At 38.3% G+C, this 22,065-nt stretch overlaps 1 protein-coding gene across 2 annotated transcripts in view; it reads left to right on the top strand.

The window, feature by feature from the left end:
- onecut2 (one cut homeobox 2) overlaps nt 1-11,580 on the top strand; it is a 34,057-nt gene extending 22,477 nt beyond the window's left edge. Inside the window, exons 2-3 of one of the 2 annotated variants that reach the window (XM_034125975.1) lie at nt 6,952-7,026; nt 10,671-11,580. In XM_034125975.1, coding sequence (XP_033981866.1) covers nt 6,952-7,026; nt 10,671-10,960 — 365 coding nt within the window. In that variant the 3' untranslated portion in view covers nt 10,961-11,580. The remainder of the gene's footprint in view (nt 1-6,951; nt 7,027-10,670) is intronic. The other variant, XM_034125976.1, reaches the window with a different exon arrangement.
- The last annotated feature ends 10,485 nt before the right edge of the window (nt 11,581-22,065 follow it).

Here is a 22,065-nt window from a genome sequence, read left to right as displayed (position 1 = left end):
TATATCAGTATGTAGTGTCTCTACTTTAAAGAGTTCTCTCCTGCTGATGTTCAGGTGTATATCAGTATGTAGTGTCTCTACTTTAAAGAGTCCTCTCCTGCTGATGTTCAGGTGTATATCAGTGTGTAGTGTCTCTACTTTAAAGAGTCCTCTCCTGCTGATGTTCAGGTGTATATCAGTATGTAGTGTCTCTACTTTAAAGAGTCCTCTCCTGCTGATGTTCAGGTGTATATCAGTATGTAGTGTCTCTACTTTAAAGAGTCCTCTCCTGCTGATGTTCAGCTTCATATCAGTATGTAGTGTCTCTACTTTAAAGAGTCCTCTCCTGCTGATGTTCAGGTGTATATCAGTATGTAGTGTCTCTACTTTAAAGAGTCCTCTCCTGCTGATGTTCAGGTGTATATCAGTATGTAGTGTCTCTACTTTAAAGAGTCCTCTCCTGCTGATGTTCAGGTGTATATCAGTATGTAGTGTCTCTACTTTAAAGAGTCCTCTCCTGCTGATGTTCAGGTGTATATCAGTATGTAGTGTCTCTACTTTAAAGAGTCCTCTCCTGCTGATGTTCAGGTGTATATCAGTATGTAGTGTCTCTACTTTAAAGAGTCCTCTCCTGCTGATGTTCAGGTGTATATCAGTGTGTAGTGTCTCTACTTTAAAGAGTCCTCTCCTGCTGATGTTCAGGTGTATATCAGTATGTAGTGTCTCTACTTTAAAGAGTCCTCTCCTGCTGATGTTCAGGTGTATATCAGTATGATGTGTCTCTGCTGTGACATGTCTCCATGCTTTAATGTTCAAAAAGCTCTTTATTTTTCTCATACTGCCTGTGCTGCAGCACCTCTTTTCACCCTCTGTCTGAAACCAGAGCCCAGTCTGCTCTGATTGGTTAGCTGGGCGGCTCTGTTGTTATGACATTAGCATTTTAGTTTTGACTGAATGATCAATGATCAGTTTGAGTCCAATTGGGTTTCATTACGTGACTAGAGGAGACTGGCTTCACATCTTGTGATTCCAATACAGTGTGTAGTGTCTTTCAATGATTATTGGTACTAATCAAACACTTATTAGGTATTGACACACCTTCTTGTGAGTATTTTGGGATGAAGTGTTTGGTAGATTTTATTGGCAAACAGCAGGATTTTCATACAAGCTGACAATAATGTTCGCACATTACTTTATTTATTCGTAATGCTAATCTTCCTACTGCTTCTTGACGATGGTGGAGACTCACAGTTTAACTCTCACTGCCAGCTTGAGCTAACTTCTACTACTTCAATGTTTTGTGAGTAGCTCTGCTATTTCTAATGTTGGAAAGAGTGTCCATCAGCAAAAGGAAACATGCATAGCACTGGGAGATGGAGGCCATCATGGCAAAGCTGCCAGGCTGTGATCTATCTTTGTGGTGAGGATGAAAACAGTCTCTAATGGCTGCTGAGCCCCCCCTCCCTCTGTAAAATGAAACCAAAGCTTGCCGTCTTACTCACTTCCTCTCTTTAAACTTTTAATATACTTGATTTCCTTGTCTTTATTTCCTTAACACACAGGAGTTAAATGCAAACCCATACGCTCTACATAAAAGTGAAATAAATCTAATAAGCAATCTAGACTGAGCTAATGACATGTTTGCAATCAAAGGATATTAATATTTAATACGTGTCTTCCATATTAACGTTATTACATTCTTTATTTTTAGCTGTAAGAAGTTCCATCATAGATTTATGTGACAATGAAGTATCGATAGTCATTTAGACATAGCGGGGAATGCATACAGTAGCTGTGGAAATATATTTTACCAAATGATTGAATGCCCATGGTCACTATGAGGTATCAACACATCATGTGACCAGGGAATGTGACAATGATGGAGTCTATGAAAGAGTTGCTATCAACAAATCTACTTCAATCAAGCTTTAGCTACGGCTTAGCGCAGATATACACAGGTTTTCGGAGAGACTTTTTTCCTGATTCTCTCAAAATAAAACCCACCATACAAGCACTGCTTTAAGAAAATTCCCGTTCAGATGCAAACACAATTAAAGTGCTGTCAAGACCAGTGGGTCACGCACACACACGGGCGTTACCAAAGCAGCTGTGTTTTTGGGAGTGTTGGATGTAGCAGTGAGCTAACGCCTTAGTTAATGACACCTCTGTTGGTCAATATATTAAAAGAGTAACTGCATTCAGTGTAATCATGTAAAAAGTCCTGGTAGAAATGCTATTACGCCATGTTCGTGGATGTATTTATGCCACGATTGCACTAATTGTTGCCTCACAGAGGAGATAGCAACAGGAAACTGTCTACATGTCAACACTATAAAGAGTTTTCAGAAAATCTTGACCCTAGTTTTAGTGTCCTTAAAGGCCGTTTTAGTGTGGTAGTAGTTGTGTTAGTATTTTGTAAACTACATTTGTTTGCTATCTTACTGAACTTGAGAAGTGAAGAAGATAGTGTTGTCATGTTTGTGTGATAAGCAAGAATCAGGACGTTGCTAGTTTAGCTTAGCTCATAGCAAAACGATTGGAAGAAGGGGAAAGTGCTAGCCAGGTGTCTTTCAAGGTTCAAAAATGCTTTATGCTTCATGCTAAGCTAGCCTAACGACGACTCCTAACTTCCTCAGAGTGATATTCACCTTGATCGTCCCAAAAGGAGGAACTATTTGTATATGTTTTCTGTGGGACTGACACTAATGTTCTCTTTTGGTTCCCTTTCCTACCGTCTTTCGCTTCAACCGTCTTCAGTGAACGCTCTGCATCACCTCTTGTCCCCTAAATCCTTTATCATCTTCACTCTCCTTTGTCTCTCCCTTTCCCCTTCTGCCATCCATCTCTTACTCTCCATGTCTTCTTCCCCTGGCCTCTCTGCACCGTCTGTCCTCTCTGCTTCTCCATATTCACTTGAAATGGCTGCTTCAGTAAAGCATCACCTACCTTGATGTTTCTATTAACGTTCAGCAGCCCTTGACTCCTCGGTATAACACACTGATGTGCTTGCTGTGAGTGTTACCAGCTAGAGAAGCTTGGCACTCGACTCAAACCATTTCAAGTGAATAGAGAAAAGGCTTCAAAGGTAGAATAATGGCTCTCAGTGGCCATATTGGAAAGGCTTGACCTTTTGGTCAGCAGTGGGTGCTTACTGCTGATTGTGTTTCTGAAATGTAAGTCTCAAAAGATGCCATCAGATATAGTGGTTTCTGTGTCTATATAAGGATAATTTCACCACTTATTTAGCCTGTTTTAACACTTATGAAGCGATGAACTGGCGCCTGCATCTCAGGGACTCTGCGTTTTCACGTATTTCTTGTGAAAATCAAAAGGCTGGAGGGGTCGTCTGTTCGATTCTCCAAAAGCACCAAGTAATGAACTGATACCTGTAGAGGTGTCCACTGAAATTCACTGTGTGCTGCATGTGTAATAATAGTCCCGGTCAATGAGGATTACATGCACAAACAGAGCTTTTTTTATAGGGCTTTACCAAAGACTTCAAAAGCTTAATTTATGACTTTGACATTTGAAACCTATAGAATTTCTAACCAGTTGTAGATAAAGAATAATATGTCTCGTATTAGATTCCAGTGGTAATAACCTCATATTGTTCCCAGTGGTGGAACGTCATAAAATCATATTATTATAGGTCAAACTACCCAGCAAGTAATTCATATAAATGCCACCTTTCACCGAGTGCAGCATTGAAGTGATGAACACACTAATGCATCAATAATTATATATATAAGTTATTTTTCTTATTGTGTTTAAATTATGTTGCTAATGTATACTTTCTCTGTAACAGTACGTTTTGTTAGGGTATAATATCTGAGTACTTCTATCTACCACCTGAGTGTTTCTGACTTGTGTGATCCAAATATTTCCAATACCTTAAGAGCGTTTGATAAAAAAAGATAGATGCAATTATTTAAAATGGTACAACATATTTTTATCTAATAAAATATTCTGCTTTAGTTCGTAATTGTTGGCATGAAGACCCTCGAAAACATAATTTTCGCTGCTGAAGAAAGCATTTTTCTCACAAAGGAAGGCAGGCCCTGTTTAACGAGGAGCTCTAGAAGCAATGTAACAGCACCATAAATTATATTTTTATAACCACAATAACAAAAGGGGTTTTTAGGGTCAAGCGGTCATAAAATGTGACGGCAGACATTCAAATCTTTGGTGCAGGCTTAATCCTTAACGCCAGATATTGAACTGAACGTAATACATTATTGTTTCTGAACAAATCAGTGGCATTTCGTACGTTTATTATTATATTTTTCATTATAATGATATTGCTGAGGGTGGTTTTGATGATGACAGATGGACTGATGGAGATGATAATGATCACAAATGGATGATTGCGATGTTGATCATTACAATTATGAAAGTGATGATCATAGATGGTGTTAAAGGTGGGGTAGGTAAGTTTGAGAAACCGGCTCGAGATACACTTTTGTTATATTCCATGGAATGCTCTTAACATCCCGATAGCAATGAATATCTTAAGTGCTTTGACAAAAAATCCATAAAAAAATGTCATCTGTGGAAGCCGTAGTACTGTAAAAAGCACGACCAATCATTTTAGCCGGCCTGGCTAAAATAACTGGATGGCCTACCTGCCTGTCAGCCTTCCATCTGTGCATAGACTTATCTCGTGCCCTCATTGGTCATGTGCGCGTTCGTGTGTGTTGGAGGAGGGGCTCTGTAAGGAAGTGGCAGATTTTCTCCGGTTGTGTATTTTCAAATTCTACTCACTCGAGCTGGTTTCTCCAAAATTACCTACCCCACCTTTAATAGTGATATTGAATATTATGATATGATTGCCAGGTACTGAGCATTATGGTTTCAAGACTGATTTTGATGGTGATGAGGATTTAGTTTGTGGACACTTGTGGTAATACGATGAGGATTGTGACGATATTACCTAACCCTTTGACTGGGTGATAAACAGGCTAGAAATAACGATGATACAGATGGTGATTGTAATGATTTCTTAGCCGGCGATTGTGACGGTTTTGTAATAAGGATAATCACATTGGAGACTATTAAAATGGACTGGGATTAGGAGCACAAATTAAAATATTGCTGATGAAGATATTAAATAAATAGTTGTGTGAACTGGGTTTATTATTTAGCGTTCTGAGCTTGAGCACTTTAGTTCCACCTGAAGTAAATTCACAAGCTACCCTGCAGTATACAAAGTCATTCAAACTAGCTGCACCTACTTTTACTCAAGTACAAGATCTGAGTACTTCTACTTTTACTTAAGTGCAAGATCTGAGTACTTCTACTTTTACTCAAGAACAAGATCTGAGTACTTCTACTTTTACTCAATTGCAAGATCTGAGTACTTCTACTTTTACTCAAGTACAAGATCTGAGTACTTCTACTTTTACTTAAGTGCAAGATCTGAGTACTTCTACTTTTACTCAAGTGCAAGATCTGAGTACTTCTACTTTTACTCAAGTGCAAGATCTGAGTACTTCTACTTTTACTCAAGTGCAAGATCTGAGTGCTTCTCCCACCTCTGGATAGCTATAATCATGATAAATGTCCCCTCTTTGGGACTAAAACAGATCTTCTGATTCTGATTAAACGTTGTGCCGACGATGCTCATGTGAAAAATGTGGCTACGGTAAACATAGTGATACAGATGATGATGTAACAATGGCTGAGATTGTGGCTTTAATGATTGTGATGGTAAACAGACAGCTGACTCACACAGTGGTCCAGAGATTTTTTTTCTGCTGATGGTGTTTGCAGTTGGAGACGCATTTAGCAACACAGTGATGTGTAGCAGAGAGCTGATGAAAGACAGAGAAACCCTGCGTTATTGATCCCATTGATTCAGTCCCCTTACCTTTAAAGAACAGCCGCCCCTCCCCCCTCCTCACTCTCACCTCCCCTCCTCAAACCGGTAAAGCCATTTTGAATAATATAATTGCGTATTTGATCCTCACTGTAACCTGGAGCAGAGGTAGAGCCGATTGAATCAGTCGAGCGTGTGTTTTGATTGCTCCCTTTTTACCTGGAAATGTGTCTGCACTTTTCTTTCTTTTTTGTCGGGGGTGAAATGCTGCTCAGCTGCTTTTAATCGAGCTACAGTAAGCGGGAAAGAGAGCGACAGAGAGGGAAAGGTGTACGTTTGAAGAAGAAAAAAGTCATATTTAATAGTTTATTTGTCGACCTATTTCAAAAACAATAAGACCAATACTTCCTTCCTACATTTCACTACGAATTGTTTTAATATTAATACTTATACTCCACTATATCTTGTAATATATATGTTATATATCGTAGTACATATTTTATTTAATATTTCATTACACATTCTTACTTTAAATTGTTATGTTTATGTAAATATATGTATTTTATTTATCTGTTATTGCACATTTTAACTCTCATTTCTTGTGTTTTATATAATTGTTTTTTTATCATATTTGAACTTTTTATTGCACATTTAAAATAATTGTTTTAATATAAATGTATTTAATCACAGTTTTTTTATTTAATCTATTAGACATTTTACTTTATCTTCTTATGTTTGTATATATTTCTTTATTGTATTTTATTTTATCTTTTAATGCACATTTGGAAATATTCCGGATAAAACATTTAATTGAATTTTTAGGCAGATATCATAAATAAGAAGCAGTGATTCTCAATAAAAGTCATACTTAACATTTCCGTAACAGGCCTATATGTACAAATATACATCACGGGAACACACAGATGAAGCCAGCAAAGTGAAAATGAAATTGTTATAATACTAAAAGCACTGAATTGATGATTTCAGAATCAAATAAATTCAGAGTATCGGTTTTGAAATGTTCCTAATCGTACAAAATGTATTACAGCAATGTGACCTGGGGGCCACTGCAGTCACTACAGTGTTTAGTATGCATGCATGAGATATGCATTTGAATAATATTGAAAAGTAAAAACTTGTATACTCTTTTCTGTCAGGTGGAAGTACCTCCAGTTACTCACAGCTACCAGAGCTTCATGATGATCAACACAAGGCCAGTCAGGAAATGCCAGGTGCAAAACAAACACTACAAAAGTGCACAGAAAAATCATAAATGCTAATATTCATACCTGTAGATTTAATTATGCAATTCTAGAAACTATATTTTGTATGTGTTTTTGTATATAGCATGTGTAGATATTATAAACGTAGATGCATAGATATATTTTGACTTGACAACGACAAAATTGTGATTATAATGAATTGTTAAATAACTATAATTCTTGCATTTTTATGAAGTAGCTTTTTGTAAATTTCTAATATGTCTCATCCTTTACCATTCCATTCCATTCGTTCATCTGAATGTAATCCTTTGTGTTGTCATTAGTTTAGTTTAGTTTTATGTCAGTAATATCCTTATCATCATATTATTATGGAGGATTTTATTCCTGTTCTTAAAACTAAAGGTGTACATTGGACAATATGTCAAAAACACTTTAAAGGAGACCTATCATGCAAAATGCACTTTTTGATGTCTTTTATACATAAATATGTGTCCCCGGTGCGTCATCAAATAAAACCCTCTCTCTTTTCCTCCGTACCCAAATCTTTTAAAAACGGGGGTACAACGAGCGGATACAGATTTGCTGCCGATATGACGTCAAATCGGCGGCGGAGCCACAGAAAGTTGCTATCAGAAACAATGCCTGACGTGTTTTGGACGTAATCTCGTCTTTGTTTACATTAGCAAGCCTCGCTAACACTCAGAGCTAACCTGTACTGGAGAGCACATGTGTTTAAAAAGCAGGAAATAAATAAACCCGCAAGAGAAAAAGCATTTGAGCTCCATACTGTTTCAGAAATAATCCTTGATGTGGTTTAGAACAGGATGGCGTTTTATCACAGCAGAATTTAACTTTATCTCCGGTAGAATTCTGATCAGGCATTTTTTGTTTTTTAAGCTAAGGACCCAAAATCTGCGTTTCTCTAACAGGGCTGCAATAGAGGGGTATGAGCAGTATGAGGCATGGCTACAATGGGGGAACTGTTTGGGATTTGAAGCAAAAAACTTCACAGACATGTTTTGTATAGGCATGGCCCTACAATATATGTTTCAAATATAGCATGAAAGATCCACTTTAAGTTTCACAATAAAAGCCTCGTGTATGGATTGTTTTGGCACCACCTGGATGACTGAGCAGTATAGAGAACATGGTGTTAGTAGTAGTAGTAGCATACAGAGTTTTATAAGGACAATAACATGAGAAAAGCCAGTTTCTTCATTCCTAAACATCAAATGGCAGGTGCAGTAGGTTTTGTGGTAGGAGTGTTAGTGACACTGTTGCTTTTATGTTCTTCCTTGTTTCAAAAATGAGTAACAGAGAAAATATTTAAGTTACGGAGAGAAAAGAGGTAAAGACTTGTGATATTTGTTCACCTCACAATCTGATGTTTTAATAGGAAGGTCTAACGTTTCTAGTTTAGAGTAAATTACTACAGTTTGACACCGTTTTTGGCTCATAATTATCTATATACTAAAAACCGTCTGTTCTATACTTCTACTTATCAATAATAAGTTGAACGGCATTTTAAATCCAGTAGCATAAATGACAGTGATACAACTAATACTACTATTAATAATACATATTAATACTTATACTAATTCTAATTCTAATAATACTAGCAATAATTATAATATTTAATAAAAATAACACAAAAAACGAAATAAATAATAATAGGGACAAACTGAGATCAAATTGAAAATATTCAAAGGTACAATAACAATAACAACTTTTCTAAAAGTAAATGTTGCTACCATCAAAACATGTGCTCTGACAAAGCAGATTCTCATGCTTTCCTTATTATTATTAACATTTCAGCATCATTTCCATTTGATCATGTTTTTCATTAACAATTGGTGGTCATTTTTAACGTGTAAACACCCTCACACACACATACCCTCACACACACACATACCCTCACACCCACACACACACACACACACACACACACACACACACACACACACACACACACACACCACACACACACACACACACACACACACACACACACACACACACACACACGCGCGCGCGCACACACGCACACACACACACACACACACACACACACACACACACACACACACACACACACACACACCATGTATACATCACTTCAGGGGACATTACATTGACTTACATGCATTTCCTCGAGACTTATCCTAACCTTAACCATAACCAACACATGCCTAACCCTTACCCTAACCCTAACCCTAAACCTAACCAAGTCTTCACCCTAAAATGTATGATTCCCCTTATGGGGACCTCCATTTTGTCCCCATAAGGGAGGCGAGTCCCCACACGTGACTGGGTAAACAGATTTAGGTCCCCACAAGTATAGTAATGCTAGGCCACACACACACACACACACACACACACACACACACACACACACACACACACACACACACACACGGTGAATATATGTGTTGAACTGAGTGTGTTTGTGGCGTCTCATATTCACGGATCAATAGTACCACCTGTCAGCGACACACTGAATTACAGTTCCTGACAGAGAAGAGGAATCACATATATTCTGTGTAACATTTCAGACGTTTACCGTGAGCTCAGAAGAAGAAGAGCCACCTTTATAAGATCAACAGGGACATTTAAACTTCAGTCATACTACAATGCTAAATTAAACACTACAGAAAATGGTGTTCAGAAAACCCTCAAAGCAGGTCATGAACGTGCGTTTCTCTGTACTCGGAGTAAAGGTCATGGTTTATGAAATGTACTTCAGAATTAGAAAATCTCTAATTTCTTTACCCCAAAAAATCACTCCCACAAAGTGTTGGGTTTACAAGTTACACACACATGCTCATATAACTTTATCACTGTGATTCTAAAAAAAATCAAGACATGTCAGGCTGAATCTGTGTCTAAAATGATGCACAAGATATGTAGCATATTACTATTGGATGAACTGGTGTAGCCAATAGAAACAATTCTGTGGTTTGAATGTTTTACTCAGTGTAAATATAATAAATGTGTATTGATTAAGGATGCTGTAAAGATACCCAGACATTCATCACGAGACAAAGACAGAGAGCAGCTGGGAAGCAAAAAGCTGCCATCTTTCATTTGCATCTGTCGTCAGGTCTCTAAACGCTGTGTGAGCAGAGGGGAGACTGGGGAAGGGGTGTGTGTGTGTGTGTGTGTGTGTGTGTGTGTGTGTGTGTGTGTGTGTGTGTGTGTGTGTGTGTGTGTGTGTGTGTGTGTGTGTGTGTGTGTGTGTGTGTGTGTGTGTGTGTGTGTGTGTGTGTGTGTGTGTGTGTGTGTTTACAGCGAGGATAGTTCTTAACTGATGATTTGGTTCTGACTCGTGCGTACTTAATTCAGAGAGGTAATCAAATCTCTTACTCCTCGTTAAGTGACTGACTGACAGACAACAGCAGACACATTATAAGATGTTCTATTACTATTATTGCTATTATATAATATCATATCACTAAATGACAGCGTAGGGAGATGAACTTCAGTCAACTAAACCTCTGGGTTCTGTTTCACATGCTGCTATATCCTCTTTCAAAATGTACTGTTGTTCGAATAACAAAGCAAACCACATTAACACTTTTATTTTCTGTCTCTTCTTCCCATCAACCCACCTCCTTTCCTCCATCATTATCTACCTTTCCCCTCGATCCTCGCAGCGTGCAAACGGAAGGAGCAGGACAACGCTAAGGACCGCAACAACACGCCAAAGAAGTCGCGGCTGGTCTTCACCGACCTGCAGCGGCGCACCCTGCTGGCCATCTTCAAGGAGAACAAGCGGCCGTCCAAGGAGATGCAGCTCACCATCTCGCAGCAGCTGGGCCTTGAACTCACCACCGTCAGCAACTTCTTCATGAACGCCCGCCGCCGGAGCCTGGACAAATGGACAGATGACGGAGTCAGTCCTGGAGGCCAATCTTCGGCGTCCAGCACTTGTACCAAAGCGTGATAGTAGATAAGTGGAGAGGGGAGGAAAACCAAAGTGACAGGGAGAGTTCTCGGGTGGGTTTGGGAGGGATGGAGAGGGGTTGAGGGCGAGGGAAAACTCGTCCGGTCGAAAACCAAACTTTTTACAATTGTTTTTGTTTGTTTGTCTGTTTTACTTTTGACGAGGGTGACAAACTGAGAGAGGGGCTGCTCACTGCGACGAAATTGTTTGTAGCCTAACCGCCTTTTTGCAAATCCATCGTGAATCCATAAAGAAGCTGAAGGGTAAACACACCTCTAAAACATAAGAAACCTCAATGGGTTAAGAAGAACTCATAAATCATATTCTTTCACTGCGGATGTCTCCTTTAGGACAAAGAGCTGACACACTAGCCCAAATACCAAAGACTAGAAGACGATATTTGTTTTCTAATATGCAATATATAAGCTAGGAACAAACCAAACGATCAAGAAACCAATGAAAGCTTTATGAAAAATTCTCTGTGGAGAGTTTTGTGGTATTTAAAGCTTAAAATGTCCCACAATTGCATCTTTTAAGGGTGAAGTTGAAGACTTTCAAATTCAAAATGTTGGATTTCAGAGATTGCAAAGTCACATTTTGGACTGTTGATCCAACCTACTTTTTTTTTATTTAACCAAACCAAAGATGAATGAGGCGTTTTTTTTATAGGAAAATATGATGACAGAAACATTTAGAACAACTCACTGGCTTGGAAAGTGTGATTTGTAGCTCACTGGAAAAGCTAATTAATGTTGCAATCTCTGATTTGAAGCTCACAATCACTAACAGAGAAAACTAAGTCTGTTTCCCCCTAAAATCAGATTTCAACAATTGGTTTCCAAAATGTTCCTTTATCCATTTGAAGTGGAAATATGTACCATAAGTTGATCTCTAGGACATAACAACATGACCAACTTTATTCATAATGAGATTTCTGTCTTGTTCTGGACTAATCTCTTCAATTTTGCCAAAAAAAGAGCATGATTGAACTCTTTAAAGGGGGCAGTGATCACTCTTAAAGTTAAGAAATGGCTAATATGCAAGCACAAACACCTACAGACACACAAACATGTAGAATTACAAGCTTTCCCTTTTAGCATACCTGGCGTTCAGTGGAATATTACTGTACTATATATGAATATACACAACGTATGTGAGCACAATCTTGAAGCACATTTTCTTTGCAATAGAACCGGGGCTCTATGCCAAGTGGTCTTCACGTCTTAGAAAAACTCAGGATACCATTTTTTCTAAACAGTGGCTGAAATCCACTTGGCATCTGACGTTACACACAGCAATGTACACATGTACAAACACACGTAGACATGCAAACACACAACTTTAAAGAGTCATTTCCCAAATGTTTCCCAGAATTCCCATACTGACCAAAACATCAGTCAGCTATACCAAAGCTAACCAAAGTTTACCCTGGCTTCACCAACCCATCATTCATTCATCAGGGCAGCGGTTTCCACCTAGCATCTTAGCATCAATTAGCATAAAAAACGCTAAATTGTGCCGTGATAACAACAGCTATAATTGACGTAATAACTTAATCTATGTTTAATCAAAAGAGTGCTGAGCTTCAAGAACTCCAGCAGAAGCCAGAGCACAAAACAAGAGATAGCTTAACACTTAAGGCCTAGGTATGCTTCAACCACGTCGTCCGACTACATCTCAAACCTAAACTCTAAATACCCGTTCCCAAAGGCCACATTCGCCCCATCAAATAGAGGGCAATTAATCATACAAATGGCGACAATCTTTCCTGGAAGGCGTTCAGGGTGTTGGAAAACACATAAAAAGTGATGGAGGTAGTTATGTGAAGAATGTAAAAAAATGAAAAAGCTTGAGACAGAAGTTCAAACTCCGCCAACAGTCACAACCCTGCACACCCGGCCAATCTCTCTGTAAAAGGGAGTGATATTTGGATTGTTCGTTTTGGAAACATTTATAAATTGTTGGACAAAGCACGACCTTATTCCAATGTAGGAAAGACTATTAGTTTGAAGCATATCGTTCTTTCCTGTCTAGTTTGTAGCTGATATGATCAAAAACCTAAAATCTTACCTTACTCAAAACTATTTGAAGTTGACACAATCTTCCAGTGTCCAAAATGTGTCGTTAATTTACACATTTTTGATCGGCGTCGGCGTCGCTTAAGAAGTGCTTGGTTGAAACTTGCTGTCGAATTGACCTTTTGAAATCCAGCTATAGATCTAAGATGCTTTTTGGAAGCCTTTAGCTGCCATAACATGTACCAAAGAAACCAACCACTAACTCTTCAAACCATCACAGAACCATCAGTAGAACCAGTAAACCGTCTGAACCCGCGGAGGACGAACTGTCCGGGCGAATCAGGGCCTTTGTAATAATTAAAGAGGACAATCTAAAGACGATGCCTGGCAGGTCCGTCTCTTCTGAGGGTCAGCGGGCTGGCACACGGGAGGACAGCTATTTACGCTGCAAACACTAATAAAGTCATATATTCAGACTTCAAATTTTGTAAATTCAAGATGAGATTATGGAACTTTTTCCATTTGTAAATGTTTCTTTTATCAGGAGTGGTAAAACGTACCACTCAACAGTTGTTTTTGACTAATCTTTGTTAAAAAAAATGTGAGATTAAACTCAAGATGGAATTTGTTTGCAGCGTAATAGAGTTGGATGTTTGGTAGGACGGTTGGATTGAGACACGCAGACATGTTTTCTATGTCTGTCTCTGTCTATCCAAACAAACTTCACCAAACTACCATCGCCCCCCCCAAATCCATTTTACTTTGATACGTCACTGTACAGCCTTTACACATGATGTAAATACTAACATACCCAAGAAACCTCAAACGCCACCACCTGCTATTCCATTTTAACAGCCTTTACCATCCACAATCACCTCATCAATCATTACTCACTCAAGCTATCGAACCAAAAATAGAAGCAAAACCAAAGGAAAGGCGTCAGTCAGCAGCCCCTTCTCCGTAGAAACCCAGGCTTGTCCCGGCCTGGATAGAGAACGATTTAAAATAAGAACATGGACACTTGAGACTTTTTCTATTTATTGACGAATCGAAACCAAAGAAAACCTTTTTTCTGCACCTAACTGTTCCAACAAACGGAAAAACTAACTGAAGATGGAAGAGAATTATTACCAAAAAAAGGATAAAAAAAAAAGAAAAAAAAGAGTGGATGTCGAGGATGTCGACGAGAAGGTGGAAAGACGAAAGGATGACATCATGGGATCGGAGTAGTAGCTTTGTTCTGCCTGATGTCGTGTCAGGCCATCTTTAAGGGGAAGCAAGTTGGGGACTGAAAGGGTAAAACCACACGGGTCGGAGGGAAGGAACCAATGGATGATGCTGTTGACCACTTCCTCCCTCCAACCCCCAAACAAGGCAGAACATTAATGTGTCCCTCACGGTTGAAGAGTGTCTTTAACGTGTGCCTATGCAGTTTTTCAAAGTAAAAAATGGTTAAAAGAACAACAGAAACCTCATCAGCTAACAAACCAAAGATTCACCGTTAAACCCAGTCGCAGTCCTCCTCCCCCTGAAAAAGAACACCTGGACTTTTCATTCAGTAATCAATGCTTCATCTGTTGCACTTCCTGGGTTAGCATGTAGGCTAATCAAGCGTGTTTATTCTGTATCTCTTAAGCCAGTAGCATTTCTTTCACCCTTCTACGTAAAATGTTACCCAGAATCCTCAATCACAGTTTCTATCAGGATAGCTAGACCTCAAAGTTAAATTGAATACATCTGGTATTTTGATTGGTCATTCCTCCAGCATGGCGTCAACACATGGCAAAACAAGTCTGAATGTTGAATGTGTGTTTTCTATAGTTTTTTTTCCAACACAAGTCATTACCTGCTCCACAGGACAAAGTCTACCTCCAACAATCTCCAGCAGTAGAAACAAAAGCTGCCAGACAACAGCACAGGGACGGTTTATTTCCCCCTCCTGTTTCACGTCCATACGGTTTGAAACAAACGATCTGCATCGAGGTACAATATCAACTAGTTGTTGAGTGTTGCTCAAATGCTTCCATCTTCCATTTTGCTTCCACCCAGGCTAGGGAATAGACCTCTTTTCCATTTCAAGATGGCTGTTGTCCGGCACCTTCCTACTGCGGAGAGAGTGACAATGTAATGCTATGTAAAACGTACAGTGCATACCAAAGATTATCTGCTGTACAAACAGTAGCACACTCACACCTTTACTTTTTTCCATACGCATTTAAGAGTGGATCTTTTCTCGAGTTTCACCAATGTTTTAACATAAAGTCACTCACAGTGTTGCCTCTGACTTTTACGTTTTCAACCCAAACCTAGTAGAAACCAGCTGAGGCGGAAAGACTCAGGTTGTTTTTGAGATATGGACCGTTTAGCAATTCCAATCAATTTACAAATACAATTATTAAGTGTAAAACTCTGGGTTTCACCTCGGTATCATATAGAAAACCGGCTTCCTGAGATATGGTGAAAATATTATTAATTGAAACAACGTTCTAAAATCTAAAAGTAGTACAAAACCAAAAATAATGGACTTAAGACAATCCAAAATTCTTCTTATGTGAGTTTTGGCGCAAAAAAAAACAGTGCTGGCTAGGGTGGAAACGTTTCCAAGGTGGGGGTGCACATTTTTTCTAAAACAATCTATCATTACGCCACAGTTTGCCCACACTGCCATGCTGGAGGAGGAGCCTCACAGAGAAAGTGCTAATTGTCCATAGAAACCCACATTAGCTTGTTCTTTCTGGGGGAGGACCCATGCTGCTGCTCGATATACACAACAACAATAAATGAAACCAAACCAAAAACGTGACGCCCGCTGAGAGAAACTGCTAAAATATCGGTCAAATAGCTTTATCCTTAGTTTTCTCTCTCTCTTTCTGTATGTAAAGCTTCTAGTCCAAAGAAATCCTCCGCCCACCTGACCCTCCAATCCTACCAGCCGCGCCCAAAGGAGGGGCGTGGCTGTGGCTCGGGGGGGCGGAGGCCATCCACCATTACCACGTGCAGTTCTGTCTGATGTAACACAGGCTCAACCTGCCAAACCAAAAATGGGTATGAAACCAAAAACTGTCCAAAGAAGTTTTCATTGCTTGTTTGTTGTTTTAAGTACTTAAAAAGTATTTGCCAATACTTGTGTGTCTACTATTACTACTATGCTTCTTCATAGGTTTTTGCAATATGTGATTCTGTTTTTATTTAATGTAATTTATGTTATTTTTTTAATTGTGAGTTAATTTAAGCGAACAAATTTTGTTGCCAAATCTCCCTCTGAACCCTTTTACCTTGATGATTAGCTTTGCCAAAGTTTACATTGTATGTTCCCTTTTCTTTCTGTTCAATGCTGTATTTATTTATGAGGTGTTTTAGAACACACTAGTTTTGTACTTAATAATTTAATGTTATTTAATTAGATGTAATTGTTTTTTCGATGAATATTTATGAGTATTTAAGAATGTTAGTTGCATCAAAGATGCAGTGCTTACGCCAGGCCTGTTAATTTATTCTTAGTTAGCTTTACTTTAAAAAGCAAATGAAATGTTGTTTGACGAATGTTTAGACAGAACAATGTAGGAATGTCAGAATAGACTTGAGTACTTCTGAATGTCAACACTTGCTCTCACTTTTTAGCCTATGTAGTTTCTTTTGTCCTGGTATTGATTTTTCCTTTTTCAAAAATGAAAACAATCTCTTTATGACAAATAATAGCCTACTGAATGATGAGCACTGCATCTGTTTTTCTTTTCTTCTTTTGGGTTTGTATGGCTTATTTATTGGTTGTTTTGTTTTAATTTCTTTGCATCCGGTTGACCATTGTTTACCAAGCAATGAATTTCAGACTGATGTTTTACTGACACTTGATCAGATGACGGCCAAACACTGACATAAACTGATTCACCAAAGATAACTGGAATCCTTGAGAGGCCACTAAACAGTGTGTGTTTACATCCACGCAGCTCGTGACCTGGTTAAGTTCTTATGCGCACATTGCTTTTATCAAATCATTTACAGTATCAAATGTCTCTGTGGTCTGATTGTAAAGGCTATTCTTTCTGGACATTGTCTTGCCCTTAAACTCCTAGACAAGACTGATTTTAGCTTGGTGTCAAGACTCAAACACCTCTGTAACTAAATAAAACGATATAAACAATACAAAATGATATACTATCGAAGGCTAAAAAATACAAAAATCTGAAGAGTAACTTACATCTACTACAAGTCACTTTATAACACCATCAATGGATCCTAGTCCCATGTTATCGTGTCCATTGCAAAGTTATTATAGAAATCAAGCAACAATTGGGTGTTGAACTGCTTTTTAGCTTCAGTTCCTGGGGTAAAACTCATCAATCTGTCTAAAAATGTTGACAATTAGCTGAAATTATATTGGAATCAGGTCAAAATGCTTTAAAACCAAATCAATAGTCATAGTGAGAATGTCCTCTCCGACTTTCCATTAAAACACTGAGCTTTAAAGGAACAACAAAAGAACAGAAAGGCGTTTGTTTCTGTGATTCTCTGTGTTGGTATAAGAGCTTATCCAGGTTATTGTATACAGAATGTGAACACACACCACCTCTACAGGAACAAATACCTGCTGTGTTTCCCGTTAGTTACCCAGATATCGGTGTGTGTGTCTGCGTGAATGCAAACACACCGACTTGTTTCACTCGTTAGGAAGGAAAACTGAGGAGTCCCTTAAAGCTAGCTGCTTCCAAGAACTGACTTTGTGTGTGTGTAAAAAGAAAAAAATAACTTTCTATTTGAATTGTGAGAACCAGAGAGGCTACCTCACTGATTTTCCAATTGTCCTTTTAATCGTGTTGATGAAACCAAAGAAACCAAAGATTTTTGTCCTCTTCAGTACGGTCTGCGCTCAGCTCCATGCTTTTGTTCTCCTCAACGATGATGCCTCGTTTCCCCCCTCTTTTCTATTCTCCTTTTCTCTGTCTTCCTCCTTCCTTTCCTCCTCTCTTGTCCTTGGATTGTCTCTTATCCTAAAAATAGAATGGGTGTGAAGGGGAAAAAGAGGTATACCCCGGGGTCTGGCTAGATGCTGGCTATCAGGTAGTGCAAACAGGAATGCTCAATTGTCTGTAACGAGAACACGTTTTAATATGATATTATCAAAATAAGCTTCTGGAGACGAAAAAAATAACCCCAAACTTAAATGGGAAAAATGCTGTTGTTAGCCACTGAGATGATATAGTGAGACATCTATATGCAACAGGCAGTTTTCCACAAAGATTCAAACCGTGAAAACAAAGAAGCAAGGTAGAACTTCAACAAGACACAATGAAGGAACAAGATGAAGCTCTTGGTGTTCTTTCAGACACCTACATCCTGTTTCTTCATCTGGGATATTTTTACTACCAACAACATCCTCCCCTTTTTCTACTTTACCTTATCTCGCCAACAGTAATTGGACGGCCGATTGTTAGCAGCCTTGTGCTGCGTAGCAACGACAGTGATGTAACGCCGCTCTGACTCTTTGAGCTCAAGGTTGAACTTTTCTGTTTTAACCGTAGGCAACAAACTTGTCATCCTTATAGTTGTCTGTAAAGTCAAAAATGCTCTATTAATAACATAACCACACCTCGAATGTCAGGTTCTAACCCTAACCCTAACCTTTATCCAGAATAAAAAAGCTTTAGGAGGCCATTATTACCATTTTAACCATTGTTATTAGCATGCTAACCCTTGCTAATTAGCGCTAAACACTAAGTCATGTCATTAGCCTTCAGGTATTTGGTTCTGACCAAATCTAAGTATAAAAAACTTTGCCCGAAGAATGGCGTTACATTTAGGATTACAGGTTCAGCAACATTTTAAATCTTTTCCTGTGTGGGCCTTGAATATCTGAACCAATTATGGCAATCAGTTTGATAATCTTTATGGTTATTTCAGTCTTGACCAAACATATGGACAAACCGACCAATCAGTGAGCATGGCTAAAAATCAAAAAATGACTTTGTAAAGGATAACTTACTCAATAGAGAATATACATACATTTAATTATGTAAAAGGACACCACTTAACATGAATACCCCAAAAAGTTCCACAATAATGTCTATCAGTTGTTTCATTGATAATGCAAATATCAAAAACTTCAGCTGTTGGTTAAACTCCTGGATCCTTCAGCCCTAAGATAAAGAATAATACCGAAATTAGAGAGTGAAAGACAAGATGTTTTCATCAGGAACGAGAGTTGGATCTTTTAAAAAGACATCTAATTATCTTTGACATCTTTTGATTCCACTAATAGCTTGCATTGTTTTCCATTGTGATAAGATAAGGGTTTTTATACTTGTACATCCAGCTTAGCCATTTTGCTTCCCTTCTTACAAACATTGGGATTATATATCAACCAGATGTAACTTGTTCTGGTTCGAGCCAGTTCTCAGACTCCTGCTGTCATTCTTTGCTTTTTTCCAAATGGGGTTGCTTTAAAAAAGAATAAGACGCGGAGATCGCTTTTGTTGCAAAGTATGAGATAATCTTGGATGAGTGCCTTGCTTCAACCAAAGCGAAGTCTAAACCTCTCTGTTTCCTTCTTGTGAAAAAATGAATACCTCAGCATTCCTCTCTGCTCTCTGGTACTTTGCAAACAACGCAAATGAATCCAGAGTGAATACCAAAGGCTTTCACTTTTCTCCTTTACTATCACTTCTCTTTTGATCTTTTCTCTATTGTCTCTGAGCTGGGTTACCACAGATCACCGGAAAGTCATTTTGTGATAAAAAAGGAAATCCAATCTTGTTCTGTTAACCGCTTGTTTTTCAAAAAATGATCCCAGGCTTACAACAGTCTCGGCTTTAATTGAAGACACGCATTCAAACAAAACTAGCTTTAGTGGTAACGCAGCTCCTTCACTTTCACCGTCCTCCTTCCCTTCCTACAAATGGTTGCAAAGCTTTAAATGAAACACACGGAGACAAACCTTAGCGAGTTGTGTGCAGACCGTGCTCTCTTTACCAAACTGTTGCAGATATACCTCATAGACACTAGTGTTAGGATGATGTTATAATAGCGTATGTCATAAATTATTCACTTGCTCTTCTTCCTTTTATTTTGGTAACTGTGACTTTAAAGCGAAACAATTGTGGGGAAAAAGCTTTACACATTTTTAAGTTGTGAAGTTTTTTTTTTAATGCTTTTTTTGTAATAGTTAAAAAGGTGCGCTAAAACCAAAAATGAAAAATGCTTGTCTTCTTCTATGCTCTCTTTCTTGTTGATGTATTACTGTTTTCTTTCTGTTCCATTCGCCGACAATTGAGGGATTTATACATTTGGTTCTTTTGAAGGGGTCATTGTCCCCTCATTTTGGGGATTGGGAACATTGTTGAAATGATGCCCAGAATAATACCGGCTTCTTTGATCAATCGGTTTCGTTTTAAATCCATCCACATTTTAGTTGCATTATTTTTAAAACCATTGTTTCAGTGTGCCTCCTTTCCTGTGCTAACGCTAGCATCACAGTTACATTTTCCACACAGCAGCGCTATAGCCCCGATTTAATGCATGAGTATATTTACGATTAGCTAGCGGTGTAATGCATTGTGATACTTATTGTTACCCTTATTTTGTTATCATCCTCTCATTTTGGCCCCGATACTTTACGCTATACACACAGAGCTTTGTGTTGCATCTCACTGAGAATCATCATCATCATGAGGTTCAACTATCTTACCGATAAACTGTCAGCAAAATGTGCTTCATCATCGCTGATCTCCAACAGTGAGAGAGAAAATGGGCCAACGAACAAACTGAAAGTACAACAATTCTCATCTGGATATAAGTTACTTAGTTGATTTCACCTTTCATTTGACAGATACATTTAACTTTTAGGGTTTTACCATGCAGCCGTCCAAAATAAAATCTGGAACAAGCTGGTAAAGTCGTCAATCATCTCTGAACAAACAGGCAGCCAACGAACAAAATATGAGTACCCTAACAACAAATGTTTTTCTCACCGTAACATGACCGATAAATTAAACTCTGGGTATAAGCACAAGTCAGCAAAGAGTGCTTGATCGTCTCCGAACAACAGTGAAAGAACAAATGGGCCAACAAACAAAGTGAAAGTGAAGTGGAAAAACAACAAATGTTTTTTCCATGTTACTTTAGCATCAGCACATTGTTGTCAAGATGAATAGAGTTTCAAAAGACGATATAAAACAGTAAATATTAACTGATAGAGTTTGAAAGGCCAAAATAGTTAGTTAAAAGAAAACCAAAGTATATTTTTTAGCACTTCAAGTACCTGTCTTCCAATTTTGATTAGCTTACCAAGTGTTTTCAAGTATTTCCCAGACCAAACATCAGACATTACCAAATTATCCAACCACGCGCTTTCCCGCCAAAGTCTTGCCTATAACCCCAAACAATATTTCATTATTTTCTGTTTACTCACCCTTTTCCTATTTTCTTTGTTGTGTTTTTTTTACCATTTTCTTTCATGGTTGTCATACAGTAATCAAAAATCAAACGATACGTTTTTGTTTTTGACATTCGGTTGGAACAGAAAAAGAGAAGTGACTGAAAACTTGTGGTGTGGAATAAAAAGATGATCAAACATGAAGGAGATATTGGGAAAATTAATGTTGTTCCACTCTATGTATAAAAGAAGGAAAAAAATCAATAAAGAAATCACAATGGTCTTATCCATGTACAACTTATCCTCCTGGTATTTCTTTTCAATCCTGATGGAAGACACACAATCGCATGTTCATTTACTGACAAGTGGAGAGTAGCACTTAAGTAAATATATTTTTGAACACACAGCCAATTATCTATTTTACCCTATTGGGCGATAATTTACAAAATCAACATTATGCTGTATTTAAGAAGACTTGATTGCAATTGAGACCATACACTTGTGATAACAATATTTATTGAGTGAATGATTCAGATGAGAGGCAAGGTATTTTCTGCAGAATATAATAACTGTTATGGTGAATGCAAGTTTAAGGCACCTCTGCATACGCTTAACTTTTCAGACTTGAACGTTGCCGCTTGGATTTAAGTCAAGTAGGCCTACGTTTTGTATGTGATGTGAGTTATGTAAGTTAACTTAAAGGGGACCTATCATGCAAA

The sequence above is a fragment of the Trematomus bernacchii genome, unplaced genomic scaffold, assembly GCF_902827165.1.
Source record: "Trematomus bernacchii unplaced genomic scaffold, fTreBer1.1, whole genome shotgun sequence".
Lineage (NCBI taxonomy): Eukaryota > Metazoa > Chordata > Actinopteri > Perciformes > Nototheniidae > Trematomus > Trematomus bernacchii.
This window is presented reverse-complemented; position numbering and strand designations above follow the sequence as displayed.